Source organism: Canis aureus, chromosome 38 (assembly GCF_053574225.1).
Source record: "Canis aureus isolate CA01 chromosome 38, VMU_Caureus_v.1.0, whole genome shotgun sequence".
NCBI classification, from domain to species: domain Eukaryota; kingdom Metazoa; phylum Chordata; class Mammalia; order Carnivora; family Canidae; genus Canis; species Canis aureus.
Window position 1 is genome coordinate 12,080,757 of NC_135648.1, and position 25,374 is coordinate 12,106,130.

The following is a 25,374-nucleotide window of genomic DNA, read 5'->3' on the forward strand; positions in this document are numbered from 1 at the left end:
CATAGAATCTTAGAACTGGAAGAGAGCTTAACACGTGATCAAACTCATTCATCTGCTTCCAGGCAGGAGGGCAATAAAAACGTCTCGGAAAGAGAATGGTTTTCTTCATTTGTCAAATTTCCCAACCATACGGATCTGTGGCCTTTCTTGCTCAATATTCACTATCCAAATGTAATTCTCATTAGTAAGTTTTCTTAATATCTCTCTGAGGTTTTCCCAGCAAACCGAATGCTGTTTTATTTTCTCATATTGTCCAGGATGAATATACAAAAATTAACTTCTGATGTCTTACCTTTCAGCAACTCCCTTTTCCAGGATTCATACTATTTTGTTGTCTCTCAGTTTTCTATACCTTCCTAAAGTTATAATATATTAGTGCACTGAGGAAAACACAAGCAACAGAAACTCTCATTGACAAGAGAGTCCTATCTCTCTGTGGGTCCATTTGGGGTTCTGAAGCATCAAAAGCAAAGAAATCGAAAGATGAAAAAAACCTTAATTATTACATAGCAATAAAGCGTATTTCAAATTTATTTATTTACTAATTTGAATGCCTACTTTGCACAGGCCTGGGAAGTAGACTGCATGCACAATGATGAGCAATCTATGATGAAAACATACACCAGAATCACTACTGACGCTTGAAGCTGTTTCAGTTGGAAAGTCATTTCTCACCATGCCCTCTACCTGCATTTTTTTGTGGAATTAAGCTGGATACATATAAGCAAAACATTTTGAAGTCTGAGGTTAGCCCAGGCTGCATTTCAAAAATATAGAGAGAGCCAGTTGACAGGAAAGGCTAAGAAAACGTAGTTTGGAAAACTGCAAGATTTGCATGGGAAATTTCTCCTCCTCCTACATGAGGTAGTGACTTTTGGAGTCTTTATTCCCAAAATCTAGTCTTGAGCTGCCATGTGATTGGAAAAGTGTGTTTGGCTTTTCTTGGTATGCTTTGGGATTTAAAGATCCTTTCTAACATTGTGGACCATTTGTGTATGGGACAATACACACCCAGCTAGCTCGTCCTGTAGCATCTCTACACAGGAAGGAGGTCCATCAGGAAATTCACCACCTGGTGCAGGCACATGCTTTCTGCAACCGTAACCCAGTATATTTGGCATCTGGAAATATCATTTGTGTTTTCTATTTCTTTCCACAATCTTCACATGTCCTAGTTTGAGAATAAAAGTACAGACTACGGCCTCCCCCTGCCGTAACACTTTCAATGTACAGTTTTCTTGGGGAACCCTGGTAGCTCAGTTGGTTGAGGGTCCGACTCTTGATTTCACCTCAGGTCATGATCTCAGGGTCATGAGGTTGAGCCCTGCATCAGGCTCCACACTTAGTGGGGAGTCTGCTTGAGGATTCCCTCCCTCCCCCTCTGTCCCTGCTCCCATTTGTGTTCTCTCTTTCTCTCTCTCTGAAATAAGTAACTTTTTTAAAAATTTAAAATATAAACATACAGTGTTGCTATTGGCTCTGAGTATGCACTTCCCTGTTTTTACTTTCCTTGACAGAATATTTTGATGTGTTTTACATTATGTCTAACTCTCCCCCAAATCTTCAACATTGTTTATCAATTATTATTTTTAAAGATTTTATTTATTTATTCATGAGAGACACACAGAGAGAGAAAGAGAGAGAGAGAGAGAGAGAGAGAGAGAGAGAGATACAGGCAGAGGGAGAAGCAGGCTCCATGCAGGGAGCCTGACGTGGAACTTGATCCCGGGTCTCCAGGATCACGTGCTGGGCCGAAGGCAGGCACTTAACCACTGAGCCACCCAGGGATTCCCAACATTATTTATCAATTAAACATGAATCTGCAGTAGCTCCTTATTAAAACCTAGATTCTCACAGCGGTAAAATAAATATGTCATTGAATGTTTGTCTTGGAAACCAGATGTAAAAATATTTTTTTCCTTTTTTTTAAGATTTATTTATTTATTTATTTATTTATTCATGATAGACAGAGAGAGAGAGAGAGAGAGAGAGAGGCAGAGACACAGGCAGAGGGAGAAGTAGGCTCCATGCCAGGAGCCCAACGTGGGACTCGATCCCGGGATTCCAGGATCACGCCCAGGGCCAAAGGCAGGCGCCAAACTGCTGAGCCACCCAGGGATCCCTTTTTTTCCTTTTTATATACATTGTTGTCCCCAGCGAATTGAACTGGATTTATAGTAAGACTACTGAAACCAGGTAGGATAGAGATTCTGAAAATATTCAAGAGATTGAAAAATGATAAATGGAAATTAATTGCACACGAAACATTACTTTAACATAGTCTCTTTTTATTGAAGACTTGTTAAAGTGATCTCCATACTCAACATGGAGCATGAGCCCACAACCCTGAGATCAAGGGTTGCATGTTCCATGGGCTGAGCCAGCCAGGCCCCCCTGTTATTGATAGTCTTTTAATATTGTGGTGCATATATCATTTATATAAAGGTGCTTTCTTAGTATCACTGCCACTCATGATTCTTCTCCCAAGGTCTTAAATTCCTTGACTATCTAATATGCCAACTTTGAGAGAGAAATTTTAGCTTGAAAACGTGCCCATGGTGGCCATGTGCTGCTGTGAACATCTCAGCACCAAAGGCGACTGGGAATGTACTCTGATTCTTTCATGCTTGTTTTCTCTCCTTGTGCATTTCTACAAGGCTAAGGCTTTCTTTCATACTCTCTCTTGTGTTTCCTTTCTTCTTCTCCATTGACTTTCCTCACAAATATTTAATCGCACAACTGGCAGGTGAGAGGGAGGTTAGTGATAGAATCTAGAGTTGGTTGAGAAGGGATGGAAACCAGTGTATTTTCTTTATTTCTACTCAGACCCTGAGTCAACCCATTGTAGATTATTCACTCACCAACTGCTTTTTAATGTTCCTTCCTTTCTTGTTTTATTCTATGTGGGCTGCTGTAACAGAATACTATGCACTGGGTGGCTGACAAACAACAGAAGTTTACTTCTCACATTTGTAGAGGTTGAGAGGTCCAGGATCAAGGACCTTGCAGATTTACTGTTTGGTGAGGGCTTTCGGTGCCTAGATGGCCCTCTTTTCTCTGTCCTCATGTGGTAGAAGGGGGTGAGGGAGCTCTCTGGTGTCTCTTTTATAAGGGCACAGATCCCATAATCAGGGATGTACCTTCGTGACATAATCACCTCCCAAATGCCCCATCTCCAAATACCATCACACTGGGGATTAGGTTTTGACATTCCCATTAGGTTTTGGGAATTTTGGTGAGGCACGGACATTCAGTTCGTGGCACTTCTGTTGAAGCTGTCTCCACTAAAGACCTGCAGATGAGCTTCTAGACTGCATTGTCTTCCTCTCCATTGAGTGAAACCAAGTGACTGTGGCTTTCATCCCAGCCACTTGAAAACTAGCTTGTTTAATTTCATATTTAATTCATTTTTACGGGGTACTGAATTCTGCATAAATAGTGTCTGTGCTTTTGTTTACACAGAGCATCCCCGTGGAGTGCTGTGCATTGTTATTACTATTATTATTGTATTAAACTTATTGCTGCCAGTGTCACAAGAAATAAGTGTCTCAGGAAAATTTCTCACTGGTATGAGATTTGGGCATGTATACATTAATATTGTATTAACATTTAATCTCTATCAAACTGATTTTCCCCTACATATTTTATGTGCTAGGTATAATTCTTTTTTTTTTTTTTTGTATGACCTGGCTATATGTGTATTATGTTTCTTTGTACTAGACTTACTTTAATTTGAATCTCAATTATTGCCAAAGTACAATCACCAGAAAAATATTACTAAACCTCGTATGTCACTTTGGTATCTTATAACTGGCTCTCAGCATCTCAGCTTGAGTCTGGTAGTACATTTGTAATACCTTTGGTGAGTTCCTAACAAATTGGCCAGGACTTAAAGTTTTCTTTTACTAAAATGACCACGAGCTTCTCTCTTGAGCTTCCAAAAGCTCTTTGTCAGGTGCCCATCGGATCTGGCGTCACACATAATGAAACCAAATGACCCCCAGACTCACTGCCACCTTTCCCTGTTAGATTTTCACTCCTCGCCATCCCAACCCAGACCTATATTGTCTTCGAAATCCACATCTGCTTTTTTTGGTCATTAGACACGACTGTATTCCTCCCCATTGAAGGAAACAAAGTGACTCTGGCTCTCAACCCAGCAGCAACTTGTAAACCAGCTTGGTTGATTTCATATTTAATTCATTTTTACAGGGCATTGAATTTTGCATAAATAATATTTGTGCTTCTGTTTACACAGAGCATCCCCATGGGGTGCTGTGCACTGTTATTACTGTTATTATTGTGTTAAACTTATTGCTGCCAGTGTCACATTTAATTGTGAATTAGTAGAATCACTTTTCCTGATGTTGATGTGCAACCACATTTCATGTCTTTACCCACTAACTCATAACTTTATTCATACGAGGAGGCAATTTCGAAAAGGATAAAGGGAAGAGTCCCTGGTATTAAACAGTAACAAGACAAAATAGAGTTTAGATAGACGTTAATTCACGGCAATATCTCTTTCAATAGTTTATGAAATTTTTAACAGGCCAAAAGCAGGAAAGGGAAAATTTTCTTTTTGTCTTTAAAGGTTGTCTCTATGTTTAGCAAGTGCAGGCCAAGCATGCTTGCCCTGCCTCCCTCCCTCCTTGCCTCCCTCTCTCCCTCCCTCCCTCTCTGACATCAGGCAAAGTAAGAAATAGTGCCTTTTGAATAGGAGATTTCCTTTAATTACATCGGGGAAGTGATAATGGTAGGTATTGCATGTTTAATGTAATGTTCTGGATGCCCCTTTTTTCTTTTTCTCTTTTTTTCCCCCTTCACAGCCACCTCATCTTGAGCAGAAATAAAAGGTTCAAGGCTTGTCAGCATCAGTTTATAGATAGCTGTTTAAAAATAATGAGATATTGGGTATTGTAAGGCTCAGGGCCGTGTTGCCAGACTCATTTATTTCCATTCACCTTTTGTCAGAATTGCAGACAGAAGACATTCAATTAAAACTTGTCACCTGTTGCAGATGACCTAATTTGTACTTGTATGTGTCATAGATTAGGGCTGCATGCTTCAGATGAAGCCACTTTACCCCTAGTAGAACAACATTTCCCCTGCAAAATATTTGTCTATGGTTATTTCCAATTTCTATCATTTTGATTTCAGCTCCAATCCAGATTATAAATTTAGCACATACCTCTGAACGAGGCAAGAAGAGAGAACTACGCCTTGAAAAAAAGGAGGAGGAACTTCTTTGGGGTTATGTCCTAGGCACAGAAATCTATAAATGTATTTCGGATGCATCTGGAATCTGAAACAGAGGGAAGCCTTTGTAATTTCCTATGCAAGCCCCACATGTTTAATAGTCCAGATAGCTATCAGGAGACCAAAACGAAAAGACTTCCCCTTGCTAATTGTTAATTCATCTGTAGAGCAAGGAAGCTTTAATGTGAGTCATGGCTTTTATCTCTTTTAGTGACTAAGGACTCAGTTTAAAAAAAAAAAAAAAAAAAAGCCCACCTAATGGATATGCATTTTCTCTCCCTGTGTGATTTTCTCCTTTTATTTCAGCAGAACTTAGAGTGTTTCCACACGCAGCCAGGCACTATCCAAAGTTCCTGGATTGGTGCCATGATACTCCAGTAGAAGTAAATGTAACCCTGGGCCACACCAGGGGTGCCTGGTAGACAAGCCGCTGCTCTCCAGGCCTCCCCACCCTGACCTGAAAATGCAGCCCGAGTGTTGCTGTGCCTCCAGGGCCCGGGTGAAACAGGCTTGTCTAATTTGCAATAGCATTTTAAGGAGGAACATGGGGCAAGGAAATGAATGTCTTTGGGCCCCTGGAAAAGTCCCATAACTGAATCTTTTGATGATTTTCAGGCTGTCCAGTCACATGGCTGTAAACTTTTTAAAAAGTCAAGTCACCCTCTGTGGAGTGAGAGATGCAAAATGCCTAGGCCTTCAGTTGAGTTCCCGTGTTCAAGGCTCCCCCAGCCAGTCCATCGTTCTGCCCACCTGCGGGCACCCCATATCATGATGTGAGCACTGTTTACCACGATGATGGGGTTTTATCTGCCTGCGGTTCTAGCTTTTGGAGTAAATACCAAATGCTCTTTTCCCAAAATAGAATTTGATGGCAGGGAGGCAGTATAAACATAGCGCTTAAGAATGTGGGTTCTGCAGCCATTCGCTCGGCTCCCACCCCTGGCTCGCTCTGCCTCTTGCGAGCTCCCGTTTTCTCATTTTGTAAAACAGGATAATAATAGCACCCGCCTCATAGGATTGCTATCAGGCTGAGATGTGTTCCTATATGTAAAACAATTAACCGTTGCCTGGAATATAATAAGCTCTTGACAACCAATGACTGCTAGTAACTAGCTGATATTTTGGTTTATTCCAAGACACTTCGTGCAGAGATTGATTCATTCAATTAATAATGAAGACATGGCTTGGGAGGAAAATGTAGGTGTGAGGAGCCGAAGATTGCTGAATCAGGAAGAGAGGGACGAAATCCCACAGCCAGATTTAAGGCTCTCACTGTCTATTTCGAGAAGGGGCCAGGGTGGTTGCAGATAGCTGGGGGGTGGGTGCGTTTTATGGTCTCACATGATCCTCAAGAAGTTAATGTGATTAGATTCTCCCTGGAGTATATGTGTGACTGTACAAATGATTTCCACTCATCCCCTTAAGAGAAGCCTATAAATATGCACAAGTACTCTGGGTTAAACTGGGCCCTTCTTTTAGGACATTGTCTCGAAGGAGAACCCCATCAGAGGCCGCCACTGACATTACCTGTCACTGCTGTGTCTGATACTGCTAATCGGCCTTAGCTTCTTTTCCTGCAGCTTCTCAAAGGGATTTTCTCTATCCTCTGTTTATGATGCTTCCCTCCCAGGAGTCTCAGGAGAGTTCCAGGGCGCTGCTAGGTACCCCCTTCCCAAAGGGAAGGAGCAAGTGCTTTCCTACTGCAGTATCAGGAAGACCTTTAGTGGGGTGGGGTGGGGTGGGGTGGGGTGGGGAGGTTCCCACCCTCTTCACTTCGGCTGTTTCAGAAGGCTTTCTTTTCCAATCCCACCCCACAACTCAATTGCAACCCCTGTCTGTTCATCTGTTTAATACCAACTATTTATTTAGCGTTCATGAAATTAACTACTCTTTAACAAAAGTCACAACCTCTTTAAAAATATTATATTTTTCCTATGACTATCAGCATCTTCCTTAAGTATTCCGGGGGTCTGCGTAATTACTACTTTGCTTGGGAACCATGTTATAAAAGGCTGGTCTTTAATTTAGCAAAGTAGGCTAGGGTATCCTTGCATAATTCTCTGAAGGGGAGATCTTTTATTATCCTGTGAAATGCCTCTGACTTTGTGCTATTAAAAATGTGAAAAAAATACTTTTGACTTTGGACTATATAATATTATAAAAATTTGCATTTGGGCATAAAACGTAGACTTAAAATGAGCTGACCTAAGAAGACCTTGCACTGAACTGTTTTACTTCTCTTGGCGTTTATTTGCCTCACAGCGTATTTTTTTTTCCTCCTTGCCCTATTCTCGCTTTCTCAATTTTGTAAATTCTGACAATGTAGAAGATTTGTAATTCCCTTGTGGCAATGTTAGGCACATGCAGTATTTGAAAGAAGAAGCAATGTGGAACATTCTACGTGGTAGGTAATGCCAACTATTAAAATCTTTTATTTAAAAAAAAAAGATAATAGGGGTCTCCACATGAATAGAAAATCCAATTGCCTTAATTAACTTCAAATCCTGTCAAACATTGAACATTGTGGGTATCTTATTTCCTGGGAGAAATCTTACTTTTCAACTTTTTCAAAACTGGCTACAAGTGAAGTCCAGGAAGAAATGTTTTGTATTTCAATGTACTGGAAAAGTAGAGAGATAGGCTACATCACCTTCGGTGGAAATGTCTAGAATCAGTTGATATCTGTTTAGGGCAAATCTGGATTTCCCAGGTCCTGGTTATAAATATTGTTGTTTTTCCTTGTTTCTGCTCAACTATTTGGAGACTTTGAAAAGCACCAAGTTAATTGGATAATTATCAATTCTCTACTTAAGTTTGTATTGTGTGCGTATAGCTAAACTCAGATATAGCTTCCTCATTTTTGGTAGAATTTGAATTAGTTTCTGTATCTCTTCTAAAATAATTACATATCTAAATGACATTATTTATGACATGGATGAGTAGTAAATAGAATGGGATACCAAATATTTCTATAAATCACTTAGACATCAAATGAGTATCGTTATTTGGCTTGTTCCCTTTGAATTATTTTACACTCCATCATACCTCAATCTGTTTCCCTCAGAATTGAGGCAAGGTAGACTGTCACACTCTGTGGGATAGATTTTTAATAAATGATCACGATGCAAAATATATTTGAATAAAGTAATACAGCAATTTTTCAACAAAATCATGATATAATAACTTCCGTATTTTCCTTTCCATGTTAAGGTCTGTGAAATATTTTAATAATCATGTATATAATATCCAAACATATTAATATGTTATATAAATACACAATGGATTTGATTGTATGTTATCTAACATCAGGAAGGATTGTCTTTATATCCACCTTATATTTGGAAAAATAGATAGGTTAAGGAACTCACCAGAGTTTACAGAGTCAGTTAATGAAAGAGCCAGTAAAAAAACTCAACCATTCTGCCTTGCAAACTATGCTTTATTTTTTAAAACATATTCTCAATATGATCTTTAGGAATAAATTATCATGCTATTATAGTTGGAAACATTAAAAGGGGATCTTTAGATTTTATTTTTTTTATTCATGAGAGACACAGACTGAGAGAGAGAGGCAGAGACACAGGCAGAGACACAGGCAGAGGGAGAAGCAGGCCCCATGCAGGGAGCCCAATGCGGGGCTCAATCCCAGGACACCAAGATCATGCCCTGGGCTGAAGGCAGGCCCCAAACCTCCGAGCCACCCAGGGATCTAAAAGGGGATCCTTAATCTTGTCACAGAATCATTGCAGACAGTGGATCTAGCTAACAAGTATATATGAAATGATGATACATATTACATTTTGATATATGCAAAGCAAAAATTTTTAGATTTGATAATCCAAGAAATCGTCTATAAAATAGGAGTACTTACAAACGATTACATTAAAATATCCTTATTTGGATATCCTTATTTCAATATCTTTTTTCTCTGAACATTCTCCATTTTTTTATAGTTATGTATTTCTTTCTTCTTGATTTTTAATTTTTAATTTAAATTCAGTTAACATGTAATGTATTATCAGTTTCAGATATAGAGGTCAGTGATTCCTTGGTCTTATATAATCCCCAGTACTCATCACATCATGTGCCCTCTTTAATGTCCATCACCCAGTTATCCCATCCTCCCACCCCACCTCCCCTCCAGCGACCCTCAGTTTGTTTCCTATTATTAAGAGTCTTTTATGGTTTACCTCCCTCTCTGATTTTGTCTTGTTTTTTTTTTTTTTCTCTCTCCCCTATGATCCTCTGTTTTGTTTCTTAAATTCCACATATGAATGAGATCCTATAATTGTCTTTCTCTGATGGACTTATTTCACTTGGCATAATTCCCTCTAGTTCCATCCACGTTGTTGGAGATGGCAAGATTTCATTTTTGATGGCTGAGTAATATTCCATTGTATATGTATATTACATCTTCTTCATCCATTCATCTGTCAGTGGACATCTGGGCTCCTTCCATAGTTTGGCTGTTGTGGACATTGCTGCTATAAACACTGGGGTGCAGTAGATAATTCTTTTTTAACTCACCATATCATTTGCGTATGTTCCTACTAATGAGAAATTATGGTTTATATCTATGTTTTGTCAAATGCAAATGAGTATCGAGGTAGAATTTTCAGTGATAGTGGTTGATTTACAGTATTTTAAACATTTTGATGAAATATTTTTCTTTGTACTCTACATTTTATTTCTACAAAATTAGCATCACAATTAGAAGAGTACAGTATCCCAGTTACTCAGCTTGCTTGCCATTGAGTTTTGTACACTAGAAATGAGATGAACAAGGGAACAGAACTCTACTGCAGGCAGAAAGTGCTTTCCAAGGAGCAGAAGGAAATACAGCTTCTTTGTGACCCCTGTCCCCTCTATTTTCAGCCAATATTTAGGCACTGTACTGATGTCTTTGTTTTGTGAAATTTACTGTCAAAACCTACTTAATTGCTCTTGAAGTTGTCTCCTGATTTCATTTAAACTCTGCTTTGACATTTCAGTATGACATTTCAGGCTTTATCTAGAACCAAGTGTATATTTCTGTGTTTCACTAAAAGATAATCAACTTTTAAAGTAGCATTTTTTAAAAGATTTTATTTATTCATGAGAGACACAGAGAGAGGCAGAGATATAGGCAGAGGGAGAAGCAGGCTCCCTGTGGGGAGCCCAATGTGGGACTCAATCCCAGGACCCCGGTATCAGAACCTGAGCCAAAGGCAGACCTCAACCACTGAGCCACCCAGGTGCCCCTTAAAGTAGCATTATTAAGATAATATGAAAAATTGTGTTTTACTTTATCTCATGGTTGAGTAGTAATCCTTACCATTGGAGAATATATATTCACCCCGGGGTTCACATAGAGCTATGTCAGCATTTTCCAAACTGTGTCGCATAACTCAGAGAATCCACAATTCACATGTTTCACATGATATTAATAAATATTCCCACAACCGGATCTTTGGTTAAATTAGTTTGCAAAACATTGCATAGGCTGTATTTCCTTCTGAGAGTTTTACAGAGGTCATTTGCATATTAAAGGCTCAGAGAGGCCTTTCAGTAAAATAATAATACTGATGATGCTGTTAAACCAAATCTATTTTCTAAACATTGTGAGAAATGCCAAAACATGTACAATGAACTACTTGGTTGAATTTATTAAGCCATGATGTCATACCGTTTTATCAATTTAGGTAATATCACAGAGTGAGTCTCCACCTTGCTCTTAACTCCCATGTAACCTCTGTATCAGATAAAGATTTATATGGCCCTTCTTAAACTTCACAATTATAGACTGGAAACCAAGTTATTAGCAAGCTGTTCTTACCACTATTCCATATAAATGAAACATTTTAAAAAATATTTTATGTATTTATTCATGAGAGATACACAGAGAAAGTCAGAGACATAGGCAGAGAGAGAAGCAGGCTCCCTGCGGGGCAGCTGATGTGGAACTCGATCCCAGGATCCTGGGATCACGACCTGAGCCAAAGGCAGATGCTCAACCGCTGAGCCACCCAGGTGTCCTGAAACATTTATTTTTAATTCCTGTCTTTCCCTTTTGCCTCTTTCCTCAGTATTCTAAATCCAGTGCCAGCAAAACCTCTCTGCATCTTGAGCCAACCCATCACTCTTTGGGAAGAAATTTTAGTAACTGCCAGTCTACCTCCTTCTTCTGGCTTTGTCCCTTAGCTCTGCCTCACGAACCCCACATCCTAGTCTTCTGAATTCTTTTAGGAAGCTCCTCTTTCTGTCCCACATCCAGTCCAAACTTACTCCCAGTTTTCTCTCATCTGGAAGAAAATACAAAGGTGTGCCAAAGTGTAAGTAACATTCTCCTCTGAGGCATGTTGACATTATAGTAGGGAAGAAGCCTTACATCTCCTCTTGCAGAGTGTAATTCCAGCTTTCCACAGCATGCAGATGCATCCAGTTCGATTCAATTCCATGGGTCCACAGTGATCCCTCTGGTAGACCACGGAGGGTGGGATCACTCTTACATGTTGAGCTTTCACGGGTGACTGATAAAGAGGATATAGATTGCCGTTGTCTTTAATTTGAGAAACGAGGCTAGTACCAAGTAATAGTTTCTTTGTATTAATTCCCTTGGAAATGTGCTTTTCCTTTGGTGTATAAGGGTGAGAAAGGCCATGTTTGATGGCTTTGCATAAAATGCTTTTCAGGTTTGTTATGCTCTGCCAAATTTGGTTTTCCAACTACTGGTGATTTTGGTTTAGCCACTACTTCTTTTTACATGCTTCCAATACCTCTGGACCATTCTGTGTTCTACTGTCTGTCTCCATAGCACCCATGGGTGATGCTCTGTGTATTTGACTGGTCTCAAAGATGGATACCTCAGCAGTAAGCCAGTGCCTGTCTTTGCCCACAGGGGTGCGTCTTGACAGAGTACGTGGAGGTCGGCAGAAGTACAAGCGCAGAATAGATGCGGAGAACAGCCCCTACCTGAACCCTCAGCTGGTTCAGCCAGCCAAAAAGCCATGTAAGTACAGCAGACATGTCTGGCTTTCCAACACACAGAATCCTCCCAGTTGGCTCTATGTATATCAGTTTTGGCATGCCCATCCCTACCGACTCCAAGGAGACTTGTCTTTGTTGGGGGGCTGTGGCTCTGTTCCCAAAGATTGCCTTTGAGGAGCAACAGCCACTCAGCTAATTATCTTTTTTTTTTTCCTATGATTTTCTCTCGCCTACCTTTCTTTCACCTAGTCATTTTGAAGAAGCATAAGCATATTAAGGCACAGCTTATATAGTGTGAATTTTACATTTACTGGTTATCTTTATTTTCAGAGGTACATAAAATGGATCATACTGTAATCATTAGTTCATTGGAGCTGTTAGTTTCAGATTTCACAAGAAAGTGATTTTTGTAGTTTTCACTAACTAAATGAGTTTGACTGCTCAACCTCCCAATGAAAATACATTAGGAGCCTCATTAATTTGGAGCTATAGAAGGTTAACACACTAGCTAGCAATAGATTAAAACAAGAATGGGCCCTCCTAATAACAAGCATAGGTTGGTGGTTCCATCTCAGATGCCCTTATGGGCATTATGAATTGTTTTTAAAGAGTCCATGGTTTTATAATGCCAGATTGCAATTTGAGAGGATGATGGGTACATTGCTAAAACGCAAGCCCCATTCTCTTTGTCATTAACTAAAAGGAGCTGGAATGTAGATTGAGGCAATAACTGCATCCCATTTTCTGAAAAATCGGTTCATAGTTATAGTGCAACAGAACTAGCCTTTTAGGATTTTTATGCATAGAGTTCGTACTAGGCACTGAAACGTGCTTGATGGAAACGGTCCTCACATTCAGCTGTCTCTGTCTCAGAAGACACAACCAGCACGTACCAGAGGAGGCTGCATCTATGGCCATTGTAGGTGATTTTTGATCTGCTTTCAAGGGAAGAGAAAGTGTCCGTTTCTAATTCAGATTCTCCAGGAGGGGTCGCTGCTGTGCATCATACATGTGAGCATATGGGGATCTGTTAAGTAAATAAAACAGACCCTGAACTGTAAATGAAAGGACATTTCAGCTATGTCAAAGGAAAAACAACCAGTTTTACATAAAATTAAAGCTTAAGTGAACATATGGCATAGTTTCCTTTTGCCTTTCCAAAAAACATTATGTTGATTATACCTTCAATTGTCCAATCTGGCATCTTCTCCTCAGCCTGCATAAGCTGTTTGGCATTCAGCAAATACAATCTAGGACTGCATTAAGCAGATTTTGCACATTATAATAAAAAACTTTCTGATAATACAATAAAATGCAATAAACACTAATGCTTAATTTCATTAGAGGTTAGTTTTCCTAGACTCGCTATTATACAGACTGCCCATTTCTCATTCATTTTACATGAGCATTGACTGAAACCATTGATAATTTCCTCTACCAAGAGAACAATGAGCACTAGCCCATTTTGTAAGTCCACATGATGGAGGAACAGCTATGGTTTTCAGCATAAACCTGAGAAATTGGGAAGTGGCTTGTCAAGTACCTTTAAGAAGATTATAGCAATTTCAGTGAGCTCCATTTGTCTGAGATAAAGAGGACTCCTAATAAATCATTACTCATTATCTCAAGGCCTCTGTGTTAATTTTCCTTAGTCCATCCAATTAGTGTGTTTTTGTAACAAACATTTATAAAACTTAATTTTCAGATCCTGTCAGATAAGTGTCAAGAGGCTGTGCCTGGGCTCTGCTGAGAAAGTGGCTGAGGGAGATTTCTGGCCCCTGACTGATTGTTTGTGTACTACAAGAGCCCAAGAACGAAAATTGGGTTCTATTGATTCTAATTAGGGAAACATTAAATAAGATTTACCTAGAAACAGTGCTGCTGGCTATTCCATTTTCTGAATGATGGGAATTTCTTAGCTTCAGCCAAATTTCTCCCACCCTTCCGGTCAAGCATCCATTGACGTGGGTAAAACAGGTAACCATCTTCCCAGTATGGAAAGAACTAGAATCAGGATTTCCCTTGGGTACATTTTTGTGCCCTTTATTAAATGTTGCACTTTCTTTTAATCCTGAGAAACTAGTGGTTGCTGACAGGTTTTGCTGCATTGTCAGAGCAATGAAAGTTGAAACTTTTCCAAGCGTAACTAAAAATACAGGGTGTTGTTTCCATAGCATATACAAGAAACAAATGCCATTCTTCACAGATCCTACAAATTAAAAAAAAAAAAAAAGAATCTGTATTGAATTTAATTTTTTTCCTACAAAATATGGTGTTTAGGAATATTTCCTCCCAAATCTGCATTTTCAATTTGGTGATAATTGAATATTACTGCCAGTGAATGGTTATCGGTTGATTATTTGCAATAAATGCAATGCATATAGCAACCATAAAAATAAAATTTTTAAATGTTAGAAAAAATGCTAATTAAAGAACTTGGATAATTTCCTTGTCATTTAGTTAAAGAAGACTAAAAGGAATGCTGTTTTCAATTCTAAGGTAGATGAAGTCTTTTCATCTGGGTTAAAAAAGTTAAACACTTAGAATGAAAGAAAAATTACCAAGTAAACGCAGAGGAAACGGGCTTTGCTCACAAAAGTCTCATTTAATACCCTGGTTTTTTAGAGTAATAGTACATAGAACATTGAAATATTTGAGTTTATCCTTACCCATTTGTATCTCTTCACTTAGAAGAAAGTATAAAATCTGAAACAGCACAGAGAAATAGAAAATAGGGCCAACAAGAAAAATCATTCCGTTAGCAAGGCTTTACAACCCTTCCATAAACTCTCACATGCCCCTAAGCAATAAAACACATTTGATGTGATGCTTTCCATTTGTCTCTAGTGTTTATTTTATGAAGGATTTTAAAAACATATATCACAAATTTTAGACAGATAAATCTGAACCAGAGAATGAGCTAAAGACAACAGATGAAAATAGAGGATTAAAGAATTAGACACTCCAAAGAGAAGACATTGTAACATTTAAGTAGGAGTATTTTTCTGGAAACAGATATTGGCTATATTTGAAAGATTGGCCGGGTGTGTGGGGAGGGAGAGAAAGGAGAGAAATTCTTCTTTAATGCATCCCACAGAGATAGAGTTATATAGTCAGTAATTCACCCAGGCAGAAGGGCTCTGACCTTTGCTCTTCTTTAGAGGAATTAACACAATTAATGACTTTCGTGCCCATTATGACTATGGGCAATGATAGTTTCTTGCCTTCCACATTATATTCTATATTTCAGTGGTTTACTGTGGATTTTTATTTTAAAGACGTTGTATGCTATTGAATCTGCTTCCCCATATCCCACTTAAGAATCAAAGAGCAAACCCAGAAAGCATCTAACTTCTCTTATCTGTTTGCTATAAAAAATTTCATTACAGGACAGATGCTTCATTCCAGCAAAGGCAGGTAGAGCGAAGAAGAAGAAAGGAATGCATCTTGTTACAACTGCAGTGGCTGATTTCTTGCTATGAGTTTTCCTGAACACTGTTTACTATGCATATATTGAACCATCAGTAGGATATTTGGGGTTTATTGTAGGCAATTTGAATTATTTTTCAAAATGCAGCATACTATAGGGTTTGTGAAAGAGGGATGATGCTACTAGTGATCTTGTAGTGCTCTGGTCTGATCCTGCAGATAACAAGATTGTCTCACATTTGTTGGTGGCCGAACCGGAGAAGATCTATGCCATGCCTGACCCTACTGTCCCTGACAGTGACATCAAAGCCCTCACTACACTGTGTGACTTGGCTGACCGGGAGTTGGTGGTTATCATTGGATGGGCGAAGCATATTCCAGGTACATTTTCTGAAAAGAAAAAAAAAATGAGACAGAAAAGGTTGCAAAATTCCCTAATACATAGATTCAGGCAAATTCAAAAATTTCTCATTATTATGTTTTTTAACCTTTACATTTGTTTTTATCATAGTTAATTTAGAGCTTTGCTTGACCTTAATTGTATCATAAACCTCTCTATATCTGTACCACCTTGAACTCTTGTTATTTTTTTTTGATATGCGAAGGTACTATTGCCAATATATAAGGTAAAGAGAATATAACTTTAAAAACATATGTCTTTCTTCCTCTTAAAATTCTGCACTTTCTCCTAAGGAGATACTTCTCTTTTTTCTTTTCACTTTAAAAAATGTCTTTGTCAGCACAACTCAGTGTACCTTTTTTCCTTTTAAGAATCACTCATTTCATTTTATTGTTCATGGTGGCTTTTTACACCAAATTGCTGTTCGTATTTACAAGCACACCTTTGGCTGACAATTAGGTATTTACCAAGGATTTGTACACAAATTCTAAGAATAAATATTAAACAGACACCATAAACTTTCCCATATAGTAACTTGAAAGTAGTATTTTAAAGTATCCTATTACTTTTCTTTCTTGGCTCAGAAGATCCCATTATATCAATAAACAGATACCTGGTCACAAGTTTTGAGGATTTTAGTAGTCTGCTTGGATTATTTTTTGTTTGTTTGAACTTTGATCTTCAAGTAGTTTATAAGCAAGTTTTTGAATGATGAGCAGTATTTTTCTGGTATGGTTAACTTATTTGCGTCTCCTTAAACTAGTTTGTCTTTATGTGTTGAATGCTACAGTAATTTCTTTAATCAAATTGATGGAAGTCCCTTCCCCAGCCCACACTGAAGCCAATTTCTTGGTCATGATACGCCAGCTATGTTGCTAACAGTCGTAACGGACTGTCAAGCCATATCGCAGTGAAGCTAATTTGAAGTCATTAGGTGTGCGGCGTTCAGGCGACAATTTGTTACAGTGGTTAGGAACACAGCTGACATTTCTGAATGGCTTTGTTCGGTGCAGTTCTAGATGAGGCCCAGCAAATTGTAAACTAATTTAAACATCACTCTGTATTATACTAGCTACTTTGTCTTACACTGTTTGCTAATAAAGCACCCCAAATTAAGTCAGAACTAGTTAAATAGGTGAGCTTGAGTGCATTCTTTAGAAGATACCTACACAAGGGTTACTACATGTAAAAGAAGGAGGAGAATTGGATCATATAGATAGTTGATACTGCATTTAGATTATAATCACATCTATGTGACTTCTAAAAACAGAAAAAAAAAAGGATGTGCTAAAAGATGTTAAGACGTTTGGGAATTATGGCAGTGGGAACTGTCAGAATTTGCTTAAACAGTGTATGAAAACTTATCTGGATGAAAAGTGCTGTGAAGCATATTACAGCAAAAGAAACAAAATTAACATTTGTTGAGATATCCACATTTTAGATAATTAACATATATCACTTGTATTTATGTATTTTATTACTTTACGTATATAGACATGTACAAGCGCACGCATATATACTCACATTTTATTTTTTAATTAAAAAAATATTTTATTTTTGAGTAATCTTTACACCCACAGTGAAGCTTGAACCAACAACCCTGAGGAACAAGAGTTGCACGCTCTACCAATTGAGCCAGCTAGGCACCCCTATACTTACATATTTAAAATATTATTCTGGGGCACCTGGGTGGCTCAGTCCGTTAAATGTCTGACTCTTGATTTTGGCTCAGGTCATGATCCCGGGGTTCTGAGACTGAGCCTCACATCAGACTCTATGCTGGGCATGGAGCCTGCTTAAGATTCTCTCTCTCTCTTCCTCTGCTCCTCAATCCTTTCTCTATCCCCTCCCTCCTTCCCTCTCTTTCTTAAAAATAAAATAAAATAGACCAAAAAATATCATTATCCAACCTAGGATTGTCAGCCTTGACATTACTGATATTTGGAAACAGTTATCCTTTGTTGTAGGGGACTGTCCTGTTCATGGTAGGATGTTCAGTAGTATCCTGGGCTTCTATCACTAGCACCCTTGAGTTGCACAAACAAAACTGTCTTTAGACATAGATGTATGTTCTCTGGTGGGCAAATCTGTGCCCCTCTTCCCCAACTGAGAACCGTTGTTTTAATCTGAGAATCAAGTACTGTTATCTTTAATTCAAAGATAGGGAACTTTGAGGCATAATGAGGTAAAAACACTTACACAAATTCACAAATGTATCCGGTGCCTTCAAAGCATATTCATCATTGCTTCCTGGAGTAGAATCAGGATACCCAGTTGACTGCATTTGGAAGAACCACTTCAAAATAATAATGATAATAGTGTTCATATTACTGATAACAACAGCATGAAAGACTGTGTCACTATGGCTCCGAACCTCCCATTATTTTAGAGAACTCAGCCCAAGTACTCGTGAATTAAGAGACGTGTTAAGCCAATATTGTAATATTGTTCAGACATCCCATAATAAAGACCAATAAAAGTCAACAACTCCTTACAGTGCTCTCTGGTGAGGAAAAGTCAATGATAAATTTGTTGGTCCAGTTGTGCATCTAAGTAGAAATGTCAGCTTACAAAGGAACCTGTCACTGTAAAGGGGCTCTAGTGACTTTTGTGAAGACAGTAACTTTAAATAACTATGAGTAACAGCATTTCCAGTGGTGGAAACAATTACTATACGATTATGTGTTCAGTCTTAAGCTGAGGCTTAGAATTGGTGGGGACTGACGTGATTCTCTCTCCATAACAAATGCCAGAGGAGGTCACTGTGGAGTGATGATTCACAGCTCTGGTGTTCGTGATACCCTCAGGGTGTTTAAATGATTGCAAGGAGTGGCTTGGCTTTTCAGAAAAGAATTAGCCAAACAAGAATTAACTGGAATTCTTTAAAATGATTAAATAATAAGTGTGCCATACAATGTTTTGAGGTAGAAGGAGAGGATACTCTTATATCAGAGTGCTGGTATACCCCAGGTTCAGGGAAGTTGGGTGCAGCAGCAATGTGGAGTGTAGGATGGGGGGGGGGGGCTGGTGGGAAGGGAGACAAAGAGAATATAAAGATTAAGGTCACATTTCTGCCTTGATGGAAGTAAAATCGTGTTCTTGATAACATGACCCAGTCCTCATAACTGGGGTCAGAGCCTGAATTAAAGTCAAATCAGAACTGAAATTTCACCTGTCTTTGTCTTAACTTTAAAACTCTTTGTGTAACGCTTATGTGAAAATTAAAGTGAAATCTTCCTTTAATGCTAAAATGTAAGCCTTCGCTCTCTCTCTGCTCCTCTCAGTTTGTGTAATCACACACACACACACACACACACACACACACTCACACGCAGTTCAAAAATTAAGTTTAGCATCTAAGATAAGATCAGTAGCCTCTCTGCACTGCTGGGAATGTACTCTTAAAGCCTTATTTTTGCTACATAAAAAAGCGAAGAATTCAACAAAAGAAAATATTGAAGGAAAATACATATGGAGTGTTTTTTTTTTTTATCAGTAAATCGAATTAGTTGACTTACTTTAATAAATCATATAAATGGAAAAGTGTGTTCTTAGGAAACATGACCATACTTTATCTATAGAAGAAAAAAGATCACAAGGGCTTTAGAAAATGCTTGACTTTAGTTGGAGGAGCATAAGGGCACAAGAACAGATGATGGTGCCCTAATAGCCCTTTTTAAGAATGACAGGGCCCCGCCATTAGCATCCTTTTATATCCTTGGAAATTGCTCATGCCTCGCTTTTCTGGTTCCTATCTGCCTGACTCTTTTTTATTTCTCTTTCAATTTCGTCCGCGCTCGGATAAGCGCATGCTAACACAATATGATTGAGCTGTAAAATGGAACGCTGTCGCCTCTAATCTCTTTTATGTAGATACGGAGTTACTGCACACTCCACTTCATTCTCTCCCCATTGTTGGCCTTTTTTAGAATGGGCTGCCAAGTAATGGAGGCTCCGGCAAATATTAGAGCTAGGTTTCACAGGGTGTGATAAGACGATTATCAGCCCAGCAGTCAGATCTCTTATTGTTCTTTGTGGTTGATTAAAATATTATTATGTACTGTTACTTTGTTAGCAAAATGCAGAATGTGCTTAGTCAGATGGTGCTTAAAAAAGCATAACCCATATTAGCTGACCTATATAAGTGGCTTAAATATATTATGGGTCTCATCCGACAGTTTACTTTAAAAGAATAGAAGGGTATTTGAACAATTAAGCCAATGAATGTATTTTAGAGAATTTTTTTCCTTTATCAAAGATGGCAGATTTTTAGGTAGGCTTGCTTATTTTTAACAAGACAAATTAAACCCTTGCCTACTAAAGAAGAAGACTCTGCCTAAGTTTGGGGCCTCTTAGTCATGTTTATAGAATGATTTCTTTTGGAATGAGATCAACATAGAGAAACAACTGTAATTTTTATTCATACTCAGTGAAGGCAGGAAATAGTAAGCTCTAAGGAAAACCAAAATAGAAAGATAATGTGATAAAACATTCTTTATATGTAGTTTCTTCATGTGAGAAACAGAAATCTAAAGTATAGAAACCAGTATTTTTCATTTACACCGAAACATGTTTTTGTAAAAACATGCAGTTCAAAGAACGTATCAAAAACTGCTCCTTGAATTGGATTTTTTATTTTTCTCAACAGAAGTATTGAGACTTTTCTAGAAATGACAGAAATCTTTAAAGAACGTGTTTGAACTATTTCTATATTAGGATATAAATTTGGTGGGCAAATACCCAAGAGTATTTCAAGCGTCTATTGCTAATGATACCTTTTAAAGATGTATCCATTGTTCTAATGCATTTTATGTAGAGACCAATTTTTAAGATTATATCATCTCCAACCAAAGTTGCAGAGGTTTTAAAAATGCCCATTCCTTATCTTAAACTCGTAGCACCATTAAGTGATGATGATATGTGTAAAAATCACATGCAAAAAATGTAGTGGAAATAATTACCATAAGATTATGTTTCCATTTATAACCCAAAAGTATGTTTCCATGTGTATATGTGTGTGGTTATGGTGTGATGTGCAGGTCAAGGGCATGGTTGACTAAGAGTGAATCATATCAATATAAGTAGCACCTAATACTCAGTGTGGGATCTCTATCACTGGCACTTGATAAATATTTTATTGATTATTTGATTTAAAATATGCATAGCCCCAAACTGCTAATTGGCCCTGAGGCTCCACTCTCTACCCCATCCTAGAACTGAATTTACATGTAGTTGTAATTTCTGCTTGCTGTGAATGAATTGAAGTGATTACAACCCCCTTTCTCAGGATTAATTTTTCTTTTGTGTATGTAACTTAATGATTTCAGAACTATGAAGTAGTCGAGTCTTTTAGTTAAGTGGAGAAAATGTAAATTTAAGACCCAAAGCCTTGACACTTAATAGTGCTATTTAAATTATAATTATATTCTATTACCAAATATTTGGAAGTTATATTTCACATACCTGGTAGTTGTATACCTGTGCACCTATAGTTGTGGTTTACGAGGGTAGAATGAACCTGAAAGTAAAATTAGACAGCTTAAGCTGTAGTGGAGTAATTTTTTGTAAGTTACTTAATTGCTCTAGCCATTAGTTATATTGTGAAAATCAAATGAGGGAAAGAATACACATGCAAATTAAACACATATGTATAATTAATTTGCAAATTATAAAGCATGATCTAAATGTAAAATATTCAGTGTTCATTTTAGTTTCTAAAGTTCTGCACATAGGTTGTCATTTTATTGCGATTAAAACCAAGTGATCCAAAAAGTCAGTGAAAAATTAGAGGAAGACAAACCATGAGAGACTCCTAACTCAGGGAAACAAAAAACGGGTTGCAGGGAGGGTGGAGGGATGGGATAACTGGGTGATGGTCACTGAGGAGGGCACATGATGTGATGAGCACTGGGTGTTAAACTATATGTTGGCAAATTCAATTAAAATAAAATAAATAAAATAAAATAAAATAAAATAAAATAAAATAAAATAAAATAAAATAAAATAAAATAAAATAAAATAAAATAAAATAAAATAAAAAAAATAAAATAAAATAAAATAAAATAAAAAATAAAATAAAATAAAAATCCATTTCAAAAAATAATCACAATAAACATTCGTTGTAATACAAAGGTAGGAGGGAAGCTTATTTAACCAAAAGGATCTTTGTATGGATATTGTCATCATTCTGTCTTAGGTGAGTGGGATCATTAGCATCTAAATAATCTAGTACATCCTTCTAGGCCCAACCTAAAATACCTGAATGTTTATTAGTTTCTGAAGTCACAGCTGTAATATGGAAACATGAGCTAGCAAGTCAAAAACATCTTATGAAAAAAATAATCTGAAAGGTCACCTAAGGTCCTTCATTTTCTGCAGCTACCCTTGCTAGAAGTAAAAAATATATATAGATCAACAAGAAGTTGCAAGTTTTCCTAGACGGAGATCCCATTCAAGGGTCAACCCAAATATTGTTAAAGATGCTCATAGAGACTTACTGTCACCACTCCATTCCATTGTTTGTGACCTAGTGCCTTTCTGTAACCATGCTGAATTACCTGTGCTCATGTGATCCCTAGGCCAGCATTACTTATGCTCCCTAAATCATATTTGCCGCCCATACATAGCCATGCTATTGTATACCTCTGCTCAAAGAGGAATCATAATTTCACAGTAATCACTGAATACAATTTGAATAGCTGCTATGTACCCGACACTACGCTTGATACTGTGGAAATAGAAAAGATATACATGACATGATCTCTACCCTGAATCCTGTATCTCTGCCTACATAAATATACATGCATGTGTTGTGTGCACATATATGTGATAATCTCCTTTTAATGAGATTAAGCTTTCAATACAAAACTAACGAACATCTATGTAGTTATTTATTGCTTACAAAGCACTTTCACAGACATTTATTTGATACCCACAAAAATTCAGTCATTATTCTCTGGGTAGGTTTTACTCTTACAATCCTCACTTTTTACATGAGCAAACTTGAGAGTCAGGAAGTTTGACTCACACTGTTCGCGTTACTTGGGCCCACAGAATATTTAGCTTACATGACTTTTTACCAGTAGCTTCATTATATCTTTCTTCCTTGTCCTCATCTTACTTCCCCCGTGTCCAGTGTCATTTCTTCCAGATTACCTACCTACTTTTCATAAAAAGTTGTGTAAATGTGACATATTTGCCCTATCTTTAACTTTTGTCTGTGCATTTATGAAATACAAGATCCAAGGAAAGGTGGATGAATAAAAAAAAGGAAATGTAGGACACTTTTTTTCAATGAAGATAAGTATCTGGATCTTCACTTTGACCATGTACCCTGGATAGGCTAGATCACAGATTTTGATGAAATGAGGCAATTGCTGTGTAACTACTCATCTGAATAGTTGGAAAAGTTCCTAAATGATTGGTTGCTAAAACTGGATGCTCCATGCTTCCTTAGTGTGTTTGGATTCACTGGCCATTGAATTTGAGAGTTATAGGTAAACTGGAGAAGGAGTGAGTCAAGTGACACCAAATATCAAAATGTTAGCTCTACTGCTTAACCTTGAATCCATTTCTTCCTCCCTCCCACTCTCCTCTCTTCCTCCTTTCCTTCTTTCTTTCCTTCCTCCCTCCTTTCCTGCCTTCCTGCCTTCCTGCCTTCCTTCCTTCCTTAAGGCATTTAGTGAGCTCTGTGTCAGGTACTGTGTGCAAAGGATTGCACAAGACTGTGAATACAGAACAAGTTCTGCTTTTCCGACCCTCCCAGTGTGGTGGATGATTCAGAGAGATGAATGGACAACTATAACTCCGTGATGTGAGCTGTGGCGGTGCTCTCACACAGAGTCACAGGGAACATGGAAGGAGCAGTATGGGACTAGATTCATAGCCAAGGATTCCATCTTGAAAAATCTTGAGTTTCATGCTAAGGAAATAGCATTTTATACTGAAGGCAATAGAAGCAATTGCAATTTTTAACTCAGTGACAGGATTAAAACTGCATTTTGAAAATATTAAAATCAGAATCTTGAGCCAACTTGCATAGAGAAGGATTACTCAGTGTACTTTTGAAAACAACAGTGTTAAATTTCTGAGTGTTAAGGATTTCTGTATGCACTGTGTTCTAACATATATGATACCATTTTCAGGCAAGTTCTTTGTAATTGTTAAAGTCTTTTGAATGATGAGGTGACAGGATTGAGTCCCGTCATTTCATCTACCATATGTCATGATCTCTCAGAAGCCTGAAATAGCTTGAAATCTACCTGAGGATTATCAAAATATTGACATCCTTGAGACCTGGCCCAACTCCTTCTGTTCTGGAATTCTGTTAATGGAGCTGTTACTTCTGACTTTTTAGATTCTTCTCAAAGCTACTTGATGAGTTAAGGAGAGAAAGACTTTTGTGTCTTGCAAGGAAGTTGTTATATGAAACCTGCTATAATTAGCATAATCCATATATGGTTAATGCTTAATCAAAATATCTTTATCTACCTCTTAAAGAAGAATTCGAGGGAGAAGAGCAGAACATGATGCCAGCATGTTTTGTTTCTCTCTTTGCTCCTTTTTGACTCTCCTTCCAACCCTAACCCTGCCTCCCTTCTGTGGGCTGGTTGCACTTTTTCCCCTGCGTCCCCCTTTATCTGCCTCAGCCAATCTCCAAATGAATGCATGTCTATCCTGGCCTTGGCTTTGACACTCTGGATATATTGATTAATAGTTGCCCTAAGCTCCTTTTAGCAAATCAAATTTTCACTTTTAGCAAGGATTTCGCCTCTGATTTATTCAGCAAAGTGAAATGCACTAAATTGACTTTGACATTCAGGGAAAATGGCTGAAAAACAAAGAGCAGAAGAAAGAGATATAAATTGTGTGGCAGCTGGAGACTTCAAGCATCAGAGAAACAGTTTTCTATAGAATACAGAGTAATTTAAAAGCACTTTTTAAACACGGAGAGAAGTGATGTCTTCAAAAAATTTAACTGCTGAGTTTTCTTTTTGAAAGAGGGTAGAAGTATTACTCAGCTGAACTCAGACTTTCTGGCACAAGACATTATATTTTGTAGATAAAAATAGCTATGTAATCCAGGATTGTATATATCCAAATTAGTTTATGAAAATGAGGAAGTAACCTAATTACTTTGGAAAAGAAATATTCAAGAATAATCCTATACAAAATAGAAAGTTAACTTGAAAGCTCTAGTACTTTGTAGCTGTGTGTGTGTGTGTGTGTGTGTGTGTGCATGTGTGTGGGTTGTAAAGAATGGAAATGCCTCATCACCACAAGGAGAATTTGAAATAATTTTGGATCACGATCTCAGTAGA

General features: G+C 37.8%; 1 protein-coding gene across 36 annotated transcripts in view; it reads left to right on the forward strand.

The window, feature by feature from the left end:
* The window catches only part of ESRRG (estrogen related receptor gamma), a 616,791-nt gene that overhangs the window by 539,522 nt on the left and 51,895 nt on the right, over window positions 1-25,374 (forward strand). For 35 of the 36 annotated variants that reach the window (XM_077887012.1, XM_077887030.1, XM_077887042.1 and 32 more), the window contains 2 exons: window positions 12,137-12,247; window positions 15,853-16,035. In XM_077887012.1, coding sequence (XP_077743138.1) covers window positions 12,137-12,247; window positions 15,853-16,035 — 294 coding nt within the window. The remainder of the gene's footprint in view (window positions 1-12,136; window positions 12,248-15,852; window positions 16,036-25,374) is intronic. The other variant, XM_077887008.1, reaches the window with a different exon arrangement.